General features: G+C 50.5%; 3 protein-coding genes across 7 annotated transcripts; 2 read left to right on the top strand and 1 right to left on the bottom strand.

The window, feature by feature from the left end:
• The first annotated feature begins 4,472 nt into the window (after positions 1-4,472).
• LOC105491311 (small EDRK-rich factor 2) lies at positions 4,473-6,549 on the top strand. 4 transcript variants are annotated; one of them, XM_011757624.3, is made up of 3 exons: positions 4,473-4,880; positions 5,475-5,583; positions 6,185-6,549. In XM_011757624.3, the coding sequence occupies exons 1-3, from the start codon at positions 4,874-4,876 to the stop codon at positions 6,468-6,470; spliced, it is 402 nt and encodes a 133-aa protein (XP_011755926.2). In that variant the 5' UTR covers positions 4,473-4,873; the 3' UTR covers positions 6,471-6,549. The 4 variants fall into 4 exon arrangements, with proteins under 4 accessions (XP_011755926.2, XP_011755909.1, XP_070923062.1 ...); XM_011757607.2 differs by having other exon boundaries at positions 4,722-4,880; positions 6,208-6,549; XM_071066961.1 differs by having other exon boundaries at positions 4,837-4,963.
• Positions 6,550-6,695: 146 nt separating this feature from the next.
• On the bottom strand, positions 6,696-12,516 carry LOC105491320 (serine incorporator 4). The gene is made up of 12 exons (XM_011757639.3): positions 12,388-12,516; positions 11,817-11,993; positions 11,467-11,645; positions 10,919-10,998; positions 10,406-10,499; positions 9,618-9,829; positions 9,320-9,415; positions 9,088-9,214; positions 8,632-8,704; positions 8,171-8,219; positions 7,872-8,025; positions 6,696-7,703 (listed from the first exon to the last, which is right to left on the bottom strand). The coding sequence occupies exons 1-12, from the start codon at positions 12,487-12,489 to the stop codon at positions 7,487-7,489; spliced, it is 1,560 nt and encodes a 519-aa protein (XP_011755941.1). The 5' UTR covers positions 12,490-12,516; the 3' UTR covers positions 6,696-7,486.
• Positions 12,517-12,949: 433 nt separating this feature from the next.
• Positions 12,950-14,664, top strand: LOC105491324 (huntingtin interacting protein K). Of its 2 annotated transcripts, XM_011757654.3 has the most exons (4): positions 12,950-13,285; positions 13,633-13,688; positions 14,314-14,365; positions 14,507-14,664. In XM_011757654.3, exons 1-4 carry the CDS (start codon positions 13,100-13,102, stop codon positions 14,600-14,602), a joined length of 390 nt encoding a protein of 129 aa, XP_011755956.1. In that variant the 5' UTR covers positions 12,950-13,099; the 3' UTR covers positions 14,603-14,664. The 2 variants fall into 2 exon arrangements, with proteins under 2 accessions (XP_011755956.1, XP_011755964.1); XM_011757662.3 differs by lacking the exons at positions 13,633-13,688; positions 14,507-14,664 and having other exon boundaries at positions 12,990-13,285; positions 14,314-14,373.
• The last annotated feature ends 2,602 nt before the right edge of the window (positions 14,665-17,266 follow it).

The following is a 17,266-nucleotide window of genomic DNA, read 5'->3' as shown; positions in this document are numbered from 1 at the left end:
GTAATCCCAGCACTGTGGGAGGCTGAGGCAGGTGGATCACCTCAGGTCAGGAGTTCGAGACCAGCCTGACCAACATGGTGAAACACCATCTCTACTAAAGAATACAAAAATTAGCCGGGCGTGGTGGCATGTGCCTGTAATCCCAGCTACTCAAGAGGCTGAGGCATGATAATGGCTTGAACCTGGGAGGTGGAGGTTGCCGTGAGTCGAGATCATGCCACTGCACTCCAGCCTGGGTGACAGAGTGAGACTCTGTCTCAAAAAAACCCAAAAATTCATATATATAGACACACAGACATACAAATACATACATGGATATTAGAGAGAGAGAGGCAGACAGGGAGAGGGAGAGAGAGAAAGTGTATGAGAGAGCTTTCTTCTCTTGGTATCTTTCATGATAATAGGAATATGTTCTGCTCATCAAGATATACCCAATGCTGGCTGTGCAACTGTGGCTCACGCCTGTAATCCTAGCACTTTGGGAGGCCGAGGCAGGCAGATCATCTCAGGAACACCTGAGGTTAGGAGTTCCAGACCAGCCTGGCCAACGTGATGGAACCCCATCTCCAGAAAAACAAAAATACAAAAATTAGCTCGGCATGATGGTGGGTGCCTGTAATCCCAGCTACTCGAGAGGCTGAGGTGGGAGAATAGCTTGAACATAGGAGGCAGAGATTGCAGTGAGCCGAGATCACACTATTGCACTCCAGCTTGGGTATCTTTTATTAACTCTTTTTTTTGGGGGGGGATGGAGTCTCTCTGTGTCGTCCAGGTTGGAGTGCAGTAGTGTGATCTCGGCTCACTGCAAGCTCTGCCTCCTGGGTTCACGCCGTTCTCCTGCCTCCACCTCTCAAGTAGCTGGGACTATAGGCGCCCACCACCACACCCAGCAATTTATTTATTTATTTTTGTATTTTTAGTAGAGATAGGGTTTCACCGTGTTAGCCAGAATGGTCTCGATCTCCTGACCTCGTGATCCACCCGTCTCGGCCTCCCAAAGTGCTGGGATTACAGGCGTGAGTCACCGCACCCAGTCTCTCTTTTTTTTTTTTCTTTTTTTTTTTTGCGACAGAGCCTAGCTCTGTCGCCAGGCTGGAGTACAGTGGTACGATCTCGGCTCACTGCAACCTCCGCCGCCTGGGTTACAGCGATTCTCCCGCCTCAGTCTCCCAAGTAGCTGCGACTACAGATGCGCGCCACCATGCCCAGCTAATTTTCGTATTTTTAGGAGAGATGGGGTTTCACCCATGTTGGCCTGGCCTGGGGTTGGCCAGGATGATCTCAGACTCCTGACCTCAGGTGATCTGCCTGACTCGGCCTCCCAAAGTGCTGAAATTATAAGTGTGAGCCATCGCGCCTGGCCATTTTTTAATTTTTTTTTTTTTTTTTTTTGAGACGGAGTCTCGCTCTGTCGCCCAGGCTGGAGTGCAGTGGCTGGATCTCAGCTCACTGAAAGCTCCGCCTCCCGGGTTTACGCCATTCTCCTGCCTCAGCCTCCCGAGTGGCTGGGACTACAGGCGCCCACCACCTCGCTCCGCTAGTTTTTTGTATTTTTTAGTAGAGATGGGGTTTCACCGTGTTAGCCAGGATGGTCTCGATCTCCTGACCTCGTGATCCACCCGTCTCGGCCTCCCAAAGTGCTGAGATTACAGGCTTGAGCCACCGCACCCGGCCACCATTTTTTAATTTTTAAATTTTTATTTATTTGTTTTGAGATGGAGTCTCACTGCATCTCCCAGGCTGGAGTGCAGTGGCACGATATTGGCTCACTGCAACCTCCGCGTCCTGGGTTCAAGCAGTTCTCCTGCTTCAGCCTCCTAAGTAGCTGTGATTCCAGGAGCCCACCACCATGCCTGGCTAATTTTGTATTTTTGGTAGAGACGGGGTTTCACCATGTTGGCCAGTCTGGTCTCCAAATCCTGACCTCAGGTGATCCACCTGCCTTGGCCTCCCAAAGTGCTGGGATTACAGGCGTGAGCCATCTTGCCCAGCCTTTCTTATTAACCCCTTTTTTTTTTTTCTTTGAGAAGGAGTCTGGCTGTGTTGCCCAGGCTGGAGTGCAGTGGTCCCATGGTGGCTCACTACAAGCTCCGCCTCCCAGGTTCACGCCATTCTCCTGCCTTGAGGAAAGAGACCCTCTCATATTATTTTATATTGTTTTATACTCAGTACCTGTTTTAACAAAAAAGCAATGAAGGAAAACCAAAGACAGGCAGCCCGGTGCCAGGCCCAGAACCAGGCCTGGGTCTGCCTGGCCTAAACCGGGTAGTTAAAAATCAACTCATGACTTAGAAATCAATGTTCCTCACATTGTATAGAAGAACATTGTGAAACTCCCTGCCCTGTTCTGTTTCTCTCTGACCACCGGTGCATGAAACCCCTGTCACATACCCCCTGCTTGCTCAAATGAATCACAGCCCTTTCATATGAAATCTTTAGTGTTGTGAGCCCTTAAAAGGGACAGAAATTGTGCACTTGGGGAGCTTGGATTTTAAGGCAGTAGCTTGCCGATGCTCCCAGCTGAATAAAGCCATTCCTTCTACAACTCGGTGTCTGAGAGGTTTTGTCTGCAGCTCATCCTGCTACAGCCTCAGCCTCCCGAGTAGCTGGGACTAGAGGCGCCTGCCACCACGCCCAGCTAAAGTGTTTTAGTAGAGACGGGGTTTCAGTAGAGACGGGGTTTCACCGTGTTAGCTAGGATGGTCTCTGCTGACCTCGTGATTCACCTGCCTTGGCCTCCCAAAGTGCTGGGATTACAGGCATGAGCCACCGCATCCAGCTTCTTATTAACTCTTTAACACTTGTTACTTTCTCTTTTTAAGAGCGGTCAGAGGCCAGGTGCATCGCCTAAGCTCTGGAGTTCGAGACCAGCCTGAGCAAAGTGGTGAAACCCATCCCTTCAAGAAATACAAACAATAAAAAAATAAAAAATTAGCTGGGTGTGGTGGCATGCACCTGTAGTCCCAGCTACTCCGGAGAATGAGCTAGGAGAATCACTTGAGCCTGGGAATTGGTGGTTGTAGTGAGCTGAGATTTTACCACTGCACTCCAATATGGGTTAGTGAGACCCTGCCAAAAAATAAAAAGGTTAGGTTCCAGGCTTAACACTCTGAAATAAGACATAATTTGGGTATTATTTATTTAATTTTATTACTTTTTTTTTTTTTGTAGAGAAGTGGGGGTTCTATGTGGCTCAAGCTAGTTTCAAACTCCTGGGCTCAAGCAATCCTCCTGCCTTTGCCTCCCAAAGTGCTATGATTACTAGTGTGAGCCATCATGCCCCACCTATTTTGGTATACTTTAATTACGTATTTCATTTTATACTTACTTTCTGTTGGCAAGTGATATTGATTTTAGACGTACTATAGGAATATGAAGTTTGATTTATATCTTTTATTTAAGACTGATACAAAAATATTTAGTAATAGTCATTCAGATACTTTGGTATGGAAGAAATTGTGAGGATGGTTCTGATTGAGATTTATTACTTTCCATCAGCTCTATGTTGAGGTGAAGCCAGTTTGAAGTTTGAACCTCAACTTGGTTGTGCTGTGGGCACTAGCTGAAGAGAGTCACAAGTTAACATTTACAACCAATAATTTCCTGTGCTATTTCATAAGCATTTCTCCTTTATCCAGCTAATTCCTCAGGTCTGGTGGAGGGTCTTGTAGACAGATTAATGGAACTGGCAATGAGAATGAGTTTAATTTTTGCTTCTGGCCTTATTCCAGGGTCTTTTTTTTTTTTGAGACGGGATTTCGCACTGTCGCCCAGGCTGGCGTGCAATGGTGCGATCTCGGCTCACTGCAACCTCCGCCTCCCGGGTTCTAGCGATTCTCCTGCCTCAGCCTCCTAAGTAGCTGGGATAACAGGCGCGCGCCACCATGCCAGGCGAATTTTTTTGTATATTTAGTAGAGAGGGGGTTTCACCATGTTGGCCAGGCTGCTGGTCTCGAACTCCTGACCTCCTGATCTGCCCGCCTTGGCCTCCCAAAGTGCTGGGATTACAGGCGTGAGCCACCGCGCCCAGCCTTCCAGGGTCTTAATACAAAACCGGGTGTGGCTGGTGGCGATGGTCAGTGAGGAAAAGTCCAGAGGGGAAAAGCAGACATACTATGTGCATTATCTAATCTCAGCCACTGATCCAGCTCATAGTCTGTGACTTTTAGAGTCCTCCAATACTTCCAAGCTGCATCTGCACATTTAAACTTTCTGGGGGAAAACGAGCAGGGACGAGTTTTAGGAAATACCAGATGTGGCTGCGATTTTCTACAGTGAAGGGGCGTGGAAGGGGACAATGGCAATAGAAGCGGGTTTCTGAAGTTGTGTTTGTACTTGATTTTAAGCGAGCTGTGAACAACCCGTGACCAAATAAGTGGCTGAGAGGTGATCCTAAGAACAAGTTCAGTCGTAGAGTACTCGTAACACAGAACTGGTTGAAACCCCGCCCTCCGTCTCCGGGCTTTCTTTCAGGGCGACTTTGTCAGTACCCCAAACTGTCCCCGCATGAGGTCACTCTGCACGGTCACGTGCTCGAGCCCACAGGAGCGCCACATCGCCAGCCGCACCCCTCCACCCCCACCCTGCCCACGTGACCCGGCCTAGTTTCTCCAGGCCCATCCCTACGCCTCACTCGTGAGGCCCCGCCCCACGCTGAGCGCTCCGCCCGCGACCCTCCGCCACTTACCCACCCCGGCTCAAGCACGACCCGTGGACCCACGTGCTTTTTCTTGTCCAATGGGAGCCGGCTCCCGGGACGAAGGGGCGGGGAGGAAAGGAACGACTGCGTTACGTTGCGAGAAGGGGCGGGACCTGCAACGTCGGACAGAACGAGGGGACGTAACGGAGGCAGGTCGGAGCCGCTGCCGTCGCCATGACCCGTGAGCACCGAGCCCTCTTCTCCTTGCCCTTTTCTTTCCGTTCACTCTAAACACCACCGCCGAGTCGCCTGCTTTGACCTTCGGTAGCTTCCCTAGCGAGGCCTTTTCTCTGGGCGCGCTCTGTAGCCACCCTCACACTCGGTGCCCGGAAATCGAGCCCTTTGCCTACGGCCACTTCACGGGACCACCCCTCCGCGTTAGGCATAGGCCCTCCCGGATCTTCCGCGGTGTGAGGAGAAGGCTAGCGCCCCGGTGATAGGCCCAGAGCCCCCTACTCTACAAGTCAACCCATCCCCCATAGAGACCCAAACCGTCCACACACACCCCGCCAGCTGTTTGGGGCCCACGCTGCCCCAAAACATGCCTCCAGCTGGCCCCTTGGACCCTTTTTCTCCGCTCCTCATTTTGACCTGGCCCGTGGCAGATTCGCCACTCCCCCCTACCCCAAGCAGCCTGGGCCTCGAAGTGGGCCGTTGTCGGGGCCCGGGCATTGAAGTGGTGTTGGATCCTGCTGCTGGCCGTGCTGGGGTAGAAGGGTCGCCGGTGTGTGGGCAGAGCGGCCCCCGCATCTCACCTTTAATCTTCTTTCCTTAGGCGGTAACCAGCGTGAGCTCGCCCGCCAGAAGAATATGAAAAAGCAGAGCGACTCGGTTAAGGGAAAGCGCCGAGATGACGGGCTTTCTGCTGCCGCCCGCAAGCAGAGGTAGCCCCAGGGAGGGGAGGGAAAGGGACGGTGGAGACCTGGGTTAGACCAAGGGTTATAGCAGGAGAGACCTACCTCAGGGCTTGAATCTGGACTAGTCGTGAGGAGCAGAGTGCATTGCTTCCTCTAGGGTTTTATTTCCTCCCCACCCTCCAAATTGTCAGCTCACAGCCTTACAGGAAAGGACGGGGGCGGGCGCCTGCCCTCAGTCTGATTTCTGAGCGTCCCTGGGTCTGACCTTAAGGGCAAGGGCAGGGAGCTTCACATTTCAAATACAGTTGTGGTTATGGCAGCCCAGTACTTTTGGCCCTCCTTGCTGTTCGGTTTTCCTCCCTTCTCCCAACCTACTCACTGGTGTTGCTGGGTGTGGTACTTAACACAGAATAGAGAGCCTTGGGCCTGTGTCGCCAGACTTCTGACCCCTTGGGCAACAGCCAGATGGAGACTGGTTGCCTTTTGAGCCTCAGCTCTCTTCCTCTTGTTCTCCTAGGGTGGGAGTACAGCAGCCAAACGCTGAACTTAGTCCCATCCACTTCCATCTTATCCTTTGTGCCCTTCATCCCCCTGCATCTTGTCCTTTTTGCCCTCTGGTACCTCCCAGTGCCCCATCATCTCTACCCCCAGGGACTCGGAGATCATGCAGCAGAAGCAGAAAAAGGCAAACGAGAAGAAGGAGGAACCCAAGTAGCTTTGTGGCTTCGTGTCCAACCCTCTTGCCCTTCGCCTGTGTGCCTGGAGCCAGTCCCACCACGCTCGCGTTTCCTCCTGTAGTGCTCACAGGTCCCAGCACCGATGGCATTCCCTTTGCCCTGAGTCTGCAGCGGGTCCCTTTTGTGCTTCCTTCCCCTCAGGTAGCCTCTCCCCCCCTGGGCCACTCCCGGGGGTGAGGGGGTTACCCCTTCCCAGTGTTTTTTATTCCTGTGGGGCTCACCCCAAAGTATTAAAAGTAGCTTTGTAATTCCTTGAGCGCCTGGTTTGACTGGGGACTTGGGGGGATGGGGTTGGAGGAATGACTGCCCTTTCCCACCAAAAAGGGAGAACTCTTTAGACTCAGATTGTGGATACAGGCTTAATAAGTGAAACATCACAGAAGCCTTTTATTATGCAATGACAACCAAACAAGTACTCCGGATATGCGGTAGAGGAGTCCTCCAAGAACCATAGAGACTTCTTTTCTGTGATTTTTGTTCCCCACCCTTGAACACCATCTCTAGGATGGAGTTGGCCTAAGAGTGAAGGCTGCAAGATCTGTGTTTATGCCTCTCTTCCTCATTCTTCCTCAGTTTGTTCGTCTACTTGAATGTTGGCCAAAAAATCCTGCTGCTCACCAACTTCCCGTGGTCAGCTGCTGTCAAGTGTTCACATTCTCTTCTGTCATTCCTCATGGAATGAGGGTGGTTTTGTCTTCCCGCTTCCCTTGACCTCAAGATCAGGATTAAAACCTGGGGTAGCTCTGTGCTCCTTTCTTCCTATGCCCTGGTTTGTTCTGTGGTTCTGGGCTTCTTATATCCGTGTGCCCAGGGCTGAACTGCTTATTTTCCTTTCTCCAAGGGCAATGCCGAGTCTTCAGTCCCTGTTGGTCTTTCCCCACCCCCACTTCCAGCCCAAGAGCCAGGAAAGGGCTGGTGCCACACTGTCTGCTGGGATCAGCAGTGGTTCCTGAGCTGCTGATTTGGGTGTTAGGCTCTTGAGGTGGGATGCAGAAACAGTAGGTCCAGTGAGGCAGACACTGCCCAGCGCATTAGACTCTATTTGACCACTTCTTCGAGTTCATAGTATTGACTTCAGCCCAAAGAGAGATAACTCCCCATGTGTCCTTGAGGTAGTGAGCTGGGCTGCACAGTTCCCCTTGAGCCAACTCTAGGAGTACAATGTCAGGGGAACCCCAGTTTGTGAAAAGAACTTAGACTGGAGGATATTTGTTATCTGGGGATATGATGCGGTGGTGGCGGCGGCGCCTCAAGAGAAGGGGCTGGGGTTTCTGGGTGGGGGACCGACAGAGTGGTGCCAGTAACAGCCCCAGATAGAGGAGTACGCAGGCCCAGCATGAGGCAACTTTGACCCAGAAGGTGGCCCAGCTACCCTTGATGAAGGTCTTTTCCAGTTCTGCTCCCTCATAGCTGTGTAACCAAAGGCTCTGGTTAGAGAGTATGAAGGGCCTTAGCTTTTAGACGTGTTCTACCTCCTCACCAATTATGGCAGACCCATGTGTGTCTGTAATGCCCTTGAATTGCTCTTTCTGTAAAATAGCTCTTCAGGAGAGTATCTAAGGCCCACCTCCATCTTACCTGAACCAGTTGGTAAGGGTAACCATGACATAGAGTGAGGCAAGGAAGAAGACGAAATGGAAGGCAGAATAGTTGTAGGAAAGATGCTGGACTTGGACTGGAGGAGCTGGAGGGGTCTCTTGGTCAGCTGGCCTAGCAGCACCACCCCTTTGCCCTGGAGAGATGAAATGGCTGCTGGGAGCAGTGCTGCTGAAACACCTCTTCTCCTCTCCCCCAGCTACCTTTGTTAAGGCTCTTGAGGGTTCTTACGGCACTCCACAGAGATCTACCACTTCTTCGGTTTCTCACTTGGTACTCACCTTCGTCTGCCTCCACTATTTCAGGGCAGCAGAAACACAGTGAGGGCTTCTGCAAAACATAACGCAGGTTTTGGAATGGTCTTAAAAGATGTGAGGGTGTTAATCTAGGAAACTTCCCTCGTGAAAAGATTGGTCTAGTATTAAAAAGTGGAGGCACACCTGGGTTCAAATTCTAGCTCCAGCATATAACTGGCTGTGCGGACTTTGGTAAGATGTTTAATCTTTTGTGCCTCGATTTCTCCATTTGTAAAATGGAGCAAATACCTACCTCACAGGGTTGTTGTGAGGGTTAAATTAAATGAGATTATGTAAAAGTATCTAGCACAGTTGCCTAGCACATTGTGGGTACTCAATAAAAGGTAATAGCTATAATCAGCATTCTGGGTAGAGGTTGGTAGGATGTGTGTGTGTCTTTGTGTGGGGGAGGGAGGGTGTTGGGATATTGAGCTCTTTATCCTCACCTGAAACTCATAGCGGTAAACCTTGACAATCCACAAGGGTCCAAATACCTCAGCCAGGTAGGAGGCCTCATTGCTGAGAAAGAATAGAGTTCTTAAGCTGGTCTAGTTAAATAGGTATTATCTGGGGGCATTTACTACCAATTGGTCCATACTGGTAATTCTCAAGAGGGTACCATACTCCCTGTGCCCTTTTCCACCAAAGATTTGGAATTCTATTCATGGGAGAGCCCTAAGATCTTCGGACATACTTTAAATTCTCAAATCATTCCCCCCACCCCCTTCATCTCATACAGATCATCTAACAAAGTACTATTCTTAGAATTTGTCCCTGTTTGTGGAGAGCTTTTCTCACTCTAGTCTTGCTCTAAACTCTATGGTCCCAGACATTCTCCTGACCATCCTTCCCTGTCTTGGGCACCCTCCTTTCATACCTCCACCCTTGATACTTTTACGCACCAAGCAAAAAGCACACAAGCATACATGATGCCAGCACTCAGCATTGCTAGAGAGGTATCTGGTGTTTGGGGTTCCATTTTACTCAGGCCAGGGAGGCACAGGGTGTGATTCTGTCCTTGAAGAATTACTGGGAAGGGACAACAGAAGAGATGGGTATTAACAACAATGAGCTAGGTATTTGGCAGGGGCAAAAAAAGGTCTTAGCATGGAGAATCCAGGTCCTGTCCCTTACCTCTCTCTGGAGGACGGCTGGATAGCGCAGAGAAAGTCAGATACATGATGTAGCAGCTGATGACAGAAGCTTGTAGAAGGCCAGAGCGGGGTTGCTCTGGGGAGTTAGTATCATTGCTTTAGTCTACAAGCTGGCAATTTCCTCCATTTCTACCCCCACTTGTACTTGTCTCCCCATCCCTTGGTGGGGGTAGGGAAGCAGAGATTCTTTTATGAACTAATTGAGATTAGGGAGGTAATGAAACTTGCTACGCTTTTAAGGCCCCCAAAACCTGGAATGTTGTAGGGCATGTACCCACTGAGGCGGATGCAAGGAGCGATGGAGAGGAAGGAGATGAGGCCACAGAAGCAAAGGTGCAGACTGAGGAGCATCTTGTTGAGCAGGCAGCCAGCTGGGTGTGTATAGTAGCGGAATAGGAGCACAGCTCCCACACCTGCCATGCTGTAGAATCCTAGGGTGGCCAGCAGGACAGCCAGGAACCAGCTGCAGTCTTGAGCTGCACCTGTCTGCCTAAGGGTGGAAAGTCGGCAATGGCTTGGAGCTCCAACCTTTTTTTTTTTTTTTTTTTTTTTTTGAGATGGAAGTCTTGCTCTGTCACCCAGGCTGGAGTGCAGTGGTGCGGTTACGGCTCACTGCAATCTCCACCTCCTGGGTTCAAGTGATTCTCCTACTTCAGCCTCCTGAGTAGCTGGGATTATAGGTGTCTACCACCATGTCTGGCTAATTTTTGTTTTTACTAGAGATGGGGTTTCACCATGTTGGCTAGGCTGGTCTCGAACTCCTGACCTCATGATCTACCCACCTCAGCCTCCCAAAGTGCTGGGATTTGACAGGCGAGAGCCACTGGGCCCAGCCAGAGCTCCCAACTCTTTTACCCATTACCAACTATTCCCCTGTTCCCAGAAGACTGCTGTGACTCTCCATCCTACTTGGCTCACACAGTCGTCACATTCCTAAGCTTTTTTTGATACTGCTCAGTGGGAAGCTGTGGGACCAGTGTTCTGCCGTGCCTTTTGCCCACCCCTCTCCCTGTAGTAATACTAGAAACCTCCCCAGGAAGAGGCTTTAGGGTTATGTGCCCCTTACCAGTTCTTGTTCCAGGAATGGGCAAAAGCTGTAATAAGCACCAACTGCAGTAGGATGAATGCAAAGCCTCCACAGATGCCAATGTAATGCCACGCTGCAAGATGGGCACCGGTGGAAAAATGTGGTCAAGTCGTTACTTTTTTTTTTTTTTTTTTTGAGAGGGAGTCTTGCTCTGTCACCCAGGCTACAGTGCAGTGGCGTGATCTCAGCTCACTGCAACCTCTGCCTCCTGGGTTCAAGTGATTCTCCTGCCTCCACCTCCTGAGTAGCTGGGATTACAGGTGCGTGCCACCACGCCCGGCTAATATGTTGAATTTTTAGTAGCGATGGGGTTTCACCATGTTAGCCAGGACGGTCTCAATCTCCTGACCTCATGATCTGCCCGCCTCAGCCTCCCAAAGTGCTGGGATTACAGGCGTGAGCCACCGCACCCGGCCGTTACTCCTCTTGTTACCCACTTGTTATCTTAGAAAACTTAGCCTACTACTGCCAAGAGTATGGGAGGGAGAGTACCTGGGAAGAGATGCTCATCAGGAATGCAGAAGGCAAGAGCACAGAGACCTAACAGGAACAGCAGCTTGAGGAGCCAGAAGCTGCTTAGGAGGGAGAAAGAAAACCAGACTCAGAAGAAAAGGCAAAGGACAGTGAAGAGTGCCTATGGGCAAAGGCAAAAGAGAAACCAAAAATATAGGAAAGAGGACAGAAGAGACAACTAAGGAGGAACCAATCCCAAATGAGAGGGGGCTGGGACAGGCCTACTGCCCCTTATTCCAAATTCTAACTCAAAGATACTTAAATAATAGCATCTGGGCAATGTTTTACAGTTTATAAAGGATTACGTTACCAAGATAACCCCACTGTTATCTCCATTTTAGATGCTAGGAGCACAAAGAGGATAAGTGTCTGGCTCAAGGTTATACAGCAAGTACACCAGAAGCAGGGACTTAAACCTGTTTTCTGTCTTTTTACAGTGCTATTACTTCATTCCGGAATTTCCTTTACCCAGCTTGTGTCTACTTTCCCTCCTCTGTCCCCTCCCCACCCAGAAAGTACACACAAACCTATTATGCAGCTGTGCCCGCGGGCTGGTGGGGGAGTGGAGGTGGACCAGCAACACAGCCTGCAGCAGGTGGAAGGTGGCGGTTCCTGCACATACTCGGTACACAGCCCCAGAGCCACTGAGCACTGGACAGTCAGAGAGGCCAAACAGGTGGGCACACAACCCCGAGGGCATCTGGATCTGGGAGTGTGTGTGTGAGAAATGGCAGGACAAGTCATAATGCATGGAAAGGTACCTCCTTATATGGGTATGACCACTCATTTGTCTCCTGCCCCCAACCAAAATCTCTTCTATCTTAGGGTTTTTCCTTTTATCTCTTTCCACTTGACAACCCGACCCCCTCTCACTTACCCTGTGTGTCTTGCCCCACACCCTTTCCACTACTGTCCTTGACAGCAGGAGGCAGCAGATTGCTGAGGCCCCCACATGGAGGAGGATGTAGAACAGGCGGCTGCAAGTGGATGCGGTGAGAGAGGGCCACCTAGAGTGGCAGCAGCTGGCACAAGGAGCAGGCCCACAGCAGCACACCTGGGGGTAGAGCAGATGCAAGGCAGCGAGGTGGATACTTGCTGAGGAAAGGCATATGTTAATGTATGTGTGAGGTTAACCCAGGAGGCTGAATTCCAAAATTTCCTTCCCCTTTCTTCCTTTTACTCAGGTTCTGTTTCAAGCTGATTCCAGCCATTTGGGATTGCCTTCCACTGACAACTTAGTAGGGGTTTCATTATAAGCAGGCTTGAGATATCTGACCTTTCTCTAGACCTAAACCCCTGGGGCTGGGACCATGGCGGGAGACATTTACAGATACCCGGGGGCAAAGTACCAGAATGACATTAGAGGAGAAAAGAAGCCTGTCGTTTTTACTGGCTTCTGCATGTTTTCCTCCCCAGCTTCTGCCACTCTACCTTTCGCACCCTCTCACCTGACAGAAGGGGCTTTTCACTAGGACACTGCTGCCTCCGCTGCGCTGCTGTGCCAGGCCCAGGGAGGTGCTGGGGCTGAGGCCGGCCTTGGCACCCACCATCCTTGTCCCAGGGATTAGGCTTAGGTCCACCAGATGGAAGGCAGATGAGAGTAGCAGCTGCTTCTGTCCTCAGCCCATTGGACTGCCACTGTGTTGGGGCTGAGCACCCGGTCTCGGGCAGAATGCGGACGTCTGGAAGAGAACACTGACCTCTAGGATGTGGTAAATGCAAATACCCTGTGAAGGAGCTTTGTCCTCAGGGCCTCAACACTGCGGCCACTCAGGCTGTTCTCTCCAGATTATGGGGCAGTTTGTCTATCTGGCCCCCTGTGGATTAGCATTCTTAATTGGTTTAGGATTAGACGTCATCCATTCAGGTTGAACGGAGTTCCCTGAGGTGGCTGCGTGTCTATGTGTTGAGGGAACTATTCCTAGTTTATGAGGTGGTAAGGATGTCGGTGGGGTGGGCTGGAGCGGTGACGGGTTAGGTCTGAGAGAAAGCCCTTGCACAAAACACTGTGCAAACCCGAAAGGAAGTCTGAGACGAACCACCTTCCTCGCTGAAGCTTCTAGAACTGGAGCAGAAAGAAGGTGTGGCCCAGGGCCAGCTCCGCCTCCTCCCCGGGCGGAAGCTGTGTTAGTTGCCGGAAGTCGCCGTGAGGTGGGGCTTATGCGGCGGCGTGGTGAGATAGATATGGCGACTGAGGGGGATGTGGAGCTGGAGTTAGAGACTGAGACCAGTGGACCAGAGCGGCCTCCCGAGAAGCCACGGAAGCATGACAGCGGTGCCGCGGACTTGGAGCGGGTCACCGACTATGCGGAGGAGAAGGAGATCCAGAGTTCCAATCTGGAGACGGTAAGGTTGGCCAAGAGCATGTTGGGGCGGGCTGAGAGCAGAGGGGGTCTCTGAGGCTGTAGCTGGAAGCCCGCGCTCCAAGACGGGGTTCTGATCCCGATGGCAGGAGGAGGCAGTAGGGTAGAGCCGAGGGAAACAAGGGTCACCGGAGCCCGCCGCTTGCCTAAAGGAGCTTGATAGGGGGCTTAAGGGGACCTCAGATGCATAGAATGGAATTAAACATGGTCCTTGCTACCTGGTAACACTTGTCATCGTGAATCCATACATGAACCGCTTGTTTTATTGGCCTTGTAGATTATTGGGAATTGTGGGTAGCGGTGCACTAACTAGACCTGCCTTTGCCATAGGCCATGTCTGTGATTGGAGACAGAAGGTCCCGGGAGCAGAAAGCCAAACAGGAGCGGTAAGTCTTCAGGGGCAGCCAACTTTAACAGTTCTTCCCTCCCCGCTCCCCAGACAAAAATAGAAACCATTATTAAGCCTTTATACCGCTCTTCAACTTTATCACCAATTCCTGCAGATCTAGGCCCCACAACTTTGTTAGCAGAAGGCCTCCTGGCAACTCCTGCTGCGAAGACTCCAGGGGAAAGGAGTATTAGTGGGAGTTTTTATTTTTTTCTGAGACGGAGTTTCGCTCTTGTTGCCCAGGCTGGAGTGCAACGGCACGATCTCAGCTCACCGCAACCTCCGCCTCCCAGGTTCAAGCGATTGTCCTACCTCAGCGTCCCTAGTAGCTGGGATTACAGGCATGTGCCACCACGCCCGGCTAATTTTGTATTTTTAGTAGAGACGGGATTTCTCTGTGTTGGTCAGGCAGGTCTCAAACTCCCGACCTCAGGTAATCCGCCCGCCTCCGCCTCTCACAGTGCTGGGATTATAGGCGTGAGCCCTCGCGCCCGGCCCTGAAGTTTTTACTTTCAATCAAGGGTTTATCAAGATGATTTTACAGGGCACATCTGGGAACGACCCTTCCTGGGAGTTTATGGTGTTGGTTGAGAATGAGGCCTAATATATTTAAACATTTGCAGGGAGAAAGAACTGGCAAAAGTCACTATCAAGAAGGAAGATCTGGAGCTGATAGTGAGTAGTAGTGCCTAACTACTGTATGGGGAGAGGAGGCTATTCTGCTTAATTTGGGTTGTTTCCTGAAACAAGCGGAGTCAGAATATTTGGTGGCACATTAATGCCTGGGAATCTATGTAACATGGTTTTTTTCTGCAGATGACCGAGATGGAGATATCTCGAGCAGCAGCAGAACGCAGCTTGCGGGAACACATGGGCAACGTGGTAGAGGCGCTTATTGCCCTAACCAACTGACGCGTGCTTCCACAAATATACCTACTGGATTAATTTATGGCAATAAAATTTTTTTTTGTCTTTCTCAGTTTTATCATCTTGGGTCAAGTGGAGTATATACTATCTATATTCTATTTTGTGGGGAATTTATATGTTGGAGAATAACTGAATTTAAGTGACCCATTAAAATCTAGCACACCTGTATGAAAAATTAGTGTAGAATAATACCTCATGTGCAGATGCAGATGCTAGGTGGCAGGACAGTCTCATTCATCTGACTAGCTCTCAACAGTAAATAAGGTACATCTGGCGTCTCAGCAGAGTTACTGTACTCAAATGGCATGTGTCTCCAGGACAGCTTATGAATATCTAAAATGTCAGCTACCTGCCTAGGAGCCACTATATGTATAGATAGCTGTAAGTTATGAACCCAGTTCATAGGCCACCTTGAGTTAGAATTTTGGTACCTACAACATGCTTGATTTCGAGTGATAAAACAAAAAGAATTTGGCTGGGCGCCGTGGCTGACGTCTCTGATCCCGGCACTTTGGGAGGCCGAGGCAGGCAGATCACGAGCTCAGGAGTTCGACCAGCCTGGCCAACACGTGAAACCCCATCTCTACTAAAAAGAGAAAAATTAGCCAGGCATGGTGGCGGGCACCTGTAATCCCAGCTACTCGGGAGGCTAAGGCAGGAGAATCGCTTGAAACTGGAAAGCCAGAGGTTCCAGTGAGCTGAGATTACACCACTGTCAGCCTGGGTGAAAGAGTGAAACTCCATCTCAAAAAAAAAAGGCCGGGCGCGGTGGCTCACACCTGTAATCCCAGCACTTTGGGAGGCTAAGGTGGATCATGAGGTCAGGAGTTCAAGACAAGCCCGGCCAACATGGTGAAACCCTGTCTCTACTAAAAATACAAAAAAAAAAAATTAGCCAGGTGTGGTGGCGCATGCCTGTAGTCCCAGCTACTCAGGAAGCTGAGGCAGAAGAATCACTTGAACCAGGGAGGTGGAGGTTGCAGTGAGTTGAGATTGTGCCACTGTACTCCAGCCTGGGTGACGGAATGAGGCTCTGTGTCAAAAACAAAAACCAAACCAAACCAAAGTAATCCTAACACCTTGGAAAGCTGAGGCAAGAGGATCACTTGAGACCAGCTTGGGCAACACAGTGAGACTTCGTCTCTACTGCCCCCCCCCCCCCCCCCAAAAAAAAGAATTTAGATGCCTGAGGGTTAGAACATGGTAAGACTAGAAGATATCAAAGGTTGGGCCAGGTGTGGTGACTCATGCCTGTAACCCCAGCACTTTGGGGAGGCTGAGCTGGGAGGACTGCATGAAGTCAGGATTTCCAGACCAGCCTGGGCAACATAGCATAACGCTGTCTCTACTAAAATTAAAAAAAAAAAAAAGCCAGGCATAGTGGCATGTGCCCACCTATGGTCCCAGCTCCTCTGGAGGCTGAGATGGATTTGCTTGAGCCTGGGAGGTTGAGGCTGCAGTGAGCTGAGATGGTGCTACTGCACTCCAGCCTGGGTGACAGAGCAAGACTGTCTCAAAACAAAAATTGATTGGTATTCAAATTCTGAGCCATAATACATTCTACCTGCCATTTCCTATCCTAGAGAGAAGGTAATTTTACTTTAAAGGTTAATCAGGGCCAGGTGTGGTGGCTCACGCCTGTAATCCCAGCACTCTGGGAGGCCGAGGCGGGTGGATCACCTGAGGTTAGGAGTTTTGAGACCAGCCTGGCCAAAATGGTGAAACCCCAGCTCTACTAAAAATACAAAAAAAAAATTAGCTGGGCATAGTGGTGGTGGTGGATGTCTGTAATTCCAGCTTCTCGGGAGGCTGAGGCAGGAGAATCTCTTGAACCCAGGAGGTGGAGGTTGCAGTGAGCAGAGATTGCGCCACTACACTCCAGACTGGGCAACAAGAGTGAAAATCCGTCTCAAAAAAAAAAAAAGAGTTAATCAGCTTGGACGTCTCAAAAAAAAAAAAAAAAGTTAATCAGCTTGGACCAAGTCACACTTGTTGAACTAGTTTCCTCAACTATAAAACTAACAGCCCCGGCCAGGCATGGTGGCTCATGCCTATAATCCCAGCACTTTGGGAGGCCGAGGTGGGCGGATCACGAGGTCAGGAGATCGAGACCATCTTGGCTAACACGGTGAAACTCTGTCTCTACTAAAAATACAAAAATTAGCCGGGCGTGGTGGCGGGCGCCTGTAGTCCCAGCTACTCAGGAGGCTGAGGTACTCCAGCCTGGGTGAGAGCTGTCTCTTTAAAAACAAAACAAAACAGGCCGGGCGCGGTGGCTCAAGCCTGTAATCCCAGCACTTTGGGAGGCCGAGACGGGTGGATCACAAGGTCAGGAGATCGAGACCATCCTGGCTAACACGGTGAAACCCCATCTCTACTAAAAAATACAAAAAACTAGCCGGGCGAGGTGGCGGGCGCCTGTAGTCCCAGCTACTCAGGAGGCTGAGGCAGGAGAATGGCGTAAACCCGGGAGGTGGAGCTTGCAGTGAGCTGAGATCTGGCCACTGCACCCCAGCCTGGGCGACAGAGCAAGACTCTGTCTCAAAAAAAACAAAACAAAACAAAACAAAACAAAACAAAACAAAACAAAAAACCAAAAAAAAAAAAACCTATAACGGCCCCTGAGTCTGCTGTATGGATACTCAAATG

The sequence above is a fragment of the Macaca nemestrina genome, chromosome 7, assembly GCF_043159975.1.
Source record: "Macaca nemestrina isolate mMacNem1 chromosome 7, mMacNem.hap1, whole genome shotgun sequence".
Classification (NCBI taxonomy): Eukaryota; Metazoa; Chordata; class Mammalia; order Primates; family Cercopithecidae; genus Macaca; species Macaca nemestrina.
The sequence above is the reverse complement of the archived record's forward strand: the minus strand, read 5'-3'. Positions and strand labels throughout refer to the sequence as shown.

Coding starts and splice junctions, on each gene's coding strand:
- LOC105491311 (XM_011757624.3), top strand. Junction 5,584..6,184: donor GCTGCCGCCCGCAAGCAGAG/GTAGCCCCAGGG, acceptor GGTACCTCCCAG/TGCCCCATCATCTCTACCCC.
- LOC105491324 (XM_011757654.3), top strand. CDS start 13,100: ATGCGGCGGCGTGGTGAGATAGATATGGCGACTGAGGGGGATGTGGAG. Junction 13,286..13,632: donor AGAGTTCCAATCTGGAGACG/GTAAGGTTGGCC, acceptor CCTTTGCCATAG/GCCATGTCTGTGATTGGAGA. Junction 13,689..14,313: donor CAGAAAGCCAAACAGGAGCG/GTAAGTCTTCAG, acceptor AAACATTTGCAG/GGAGAAAGAACTGGCAAAAG.
- LOC105491320 (XM_011757639.3), bottom strand. CDS start 12,489: ATGGTGGGTGCCAAGGCCGGCCTCAGCCCCAGCACCTCCCTGGGCCTG. Junction 10,999..11,466: donor CGGGCACAGCTGCATAATAG/GTTTGTGTGTAC, acceptor CCTCCTAAGCAG/CTTCTGGCTCCTCAAGCTGC. Junction 8,026..8,170: donor AATAGTGGAGGCAGACGAAG/GTGAGTACCAAG, acceptor TCATCTCTCCAG/GGCAAAGGGGTGGTGCTGCT.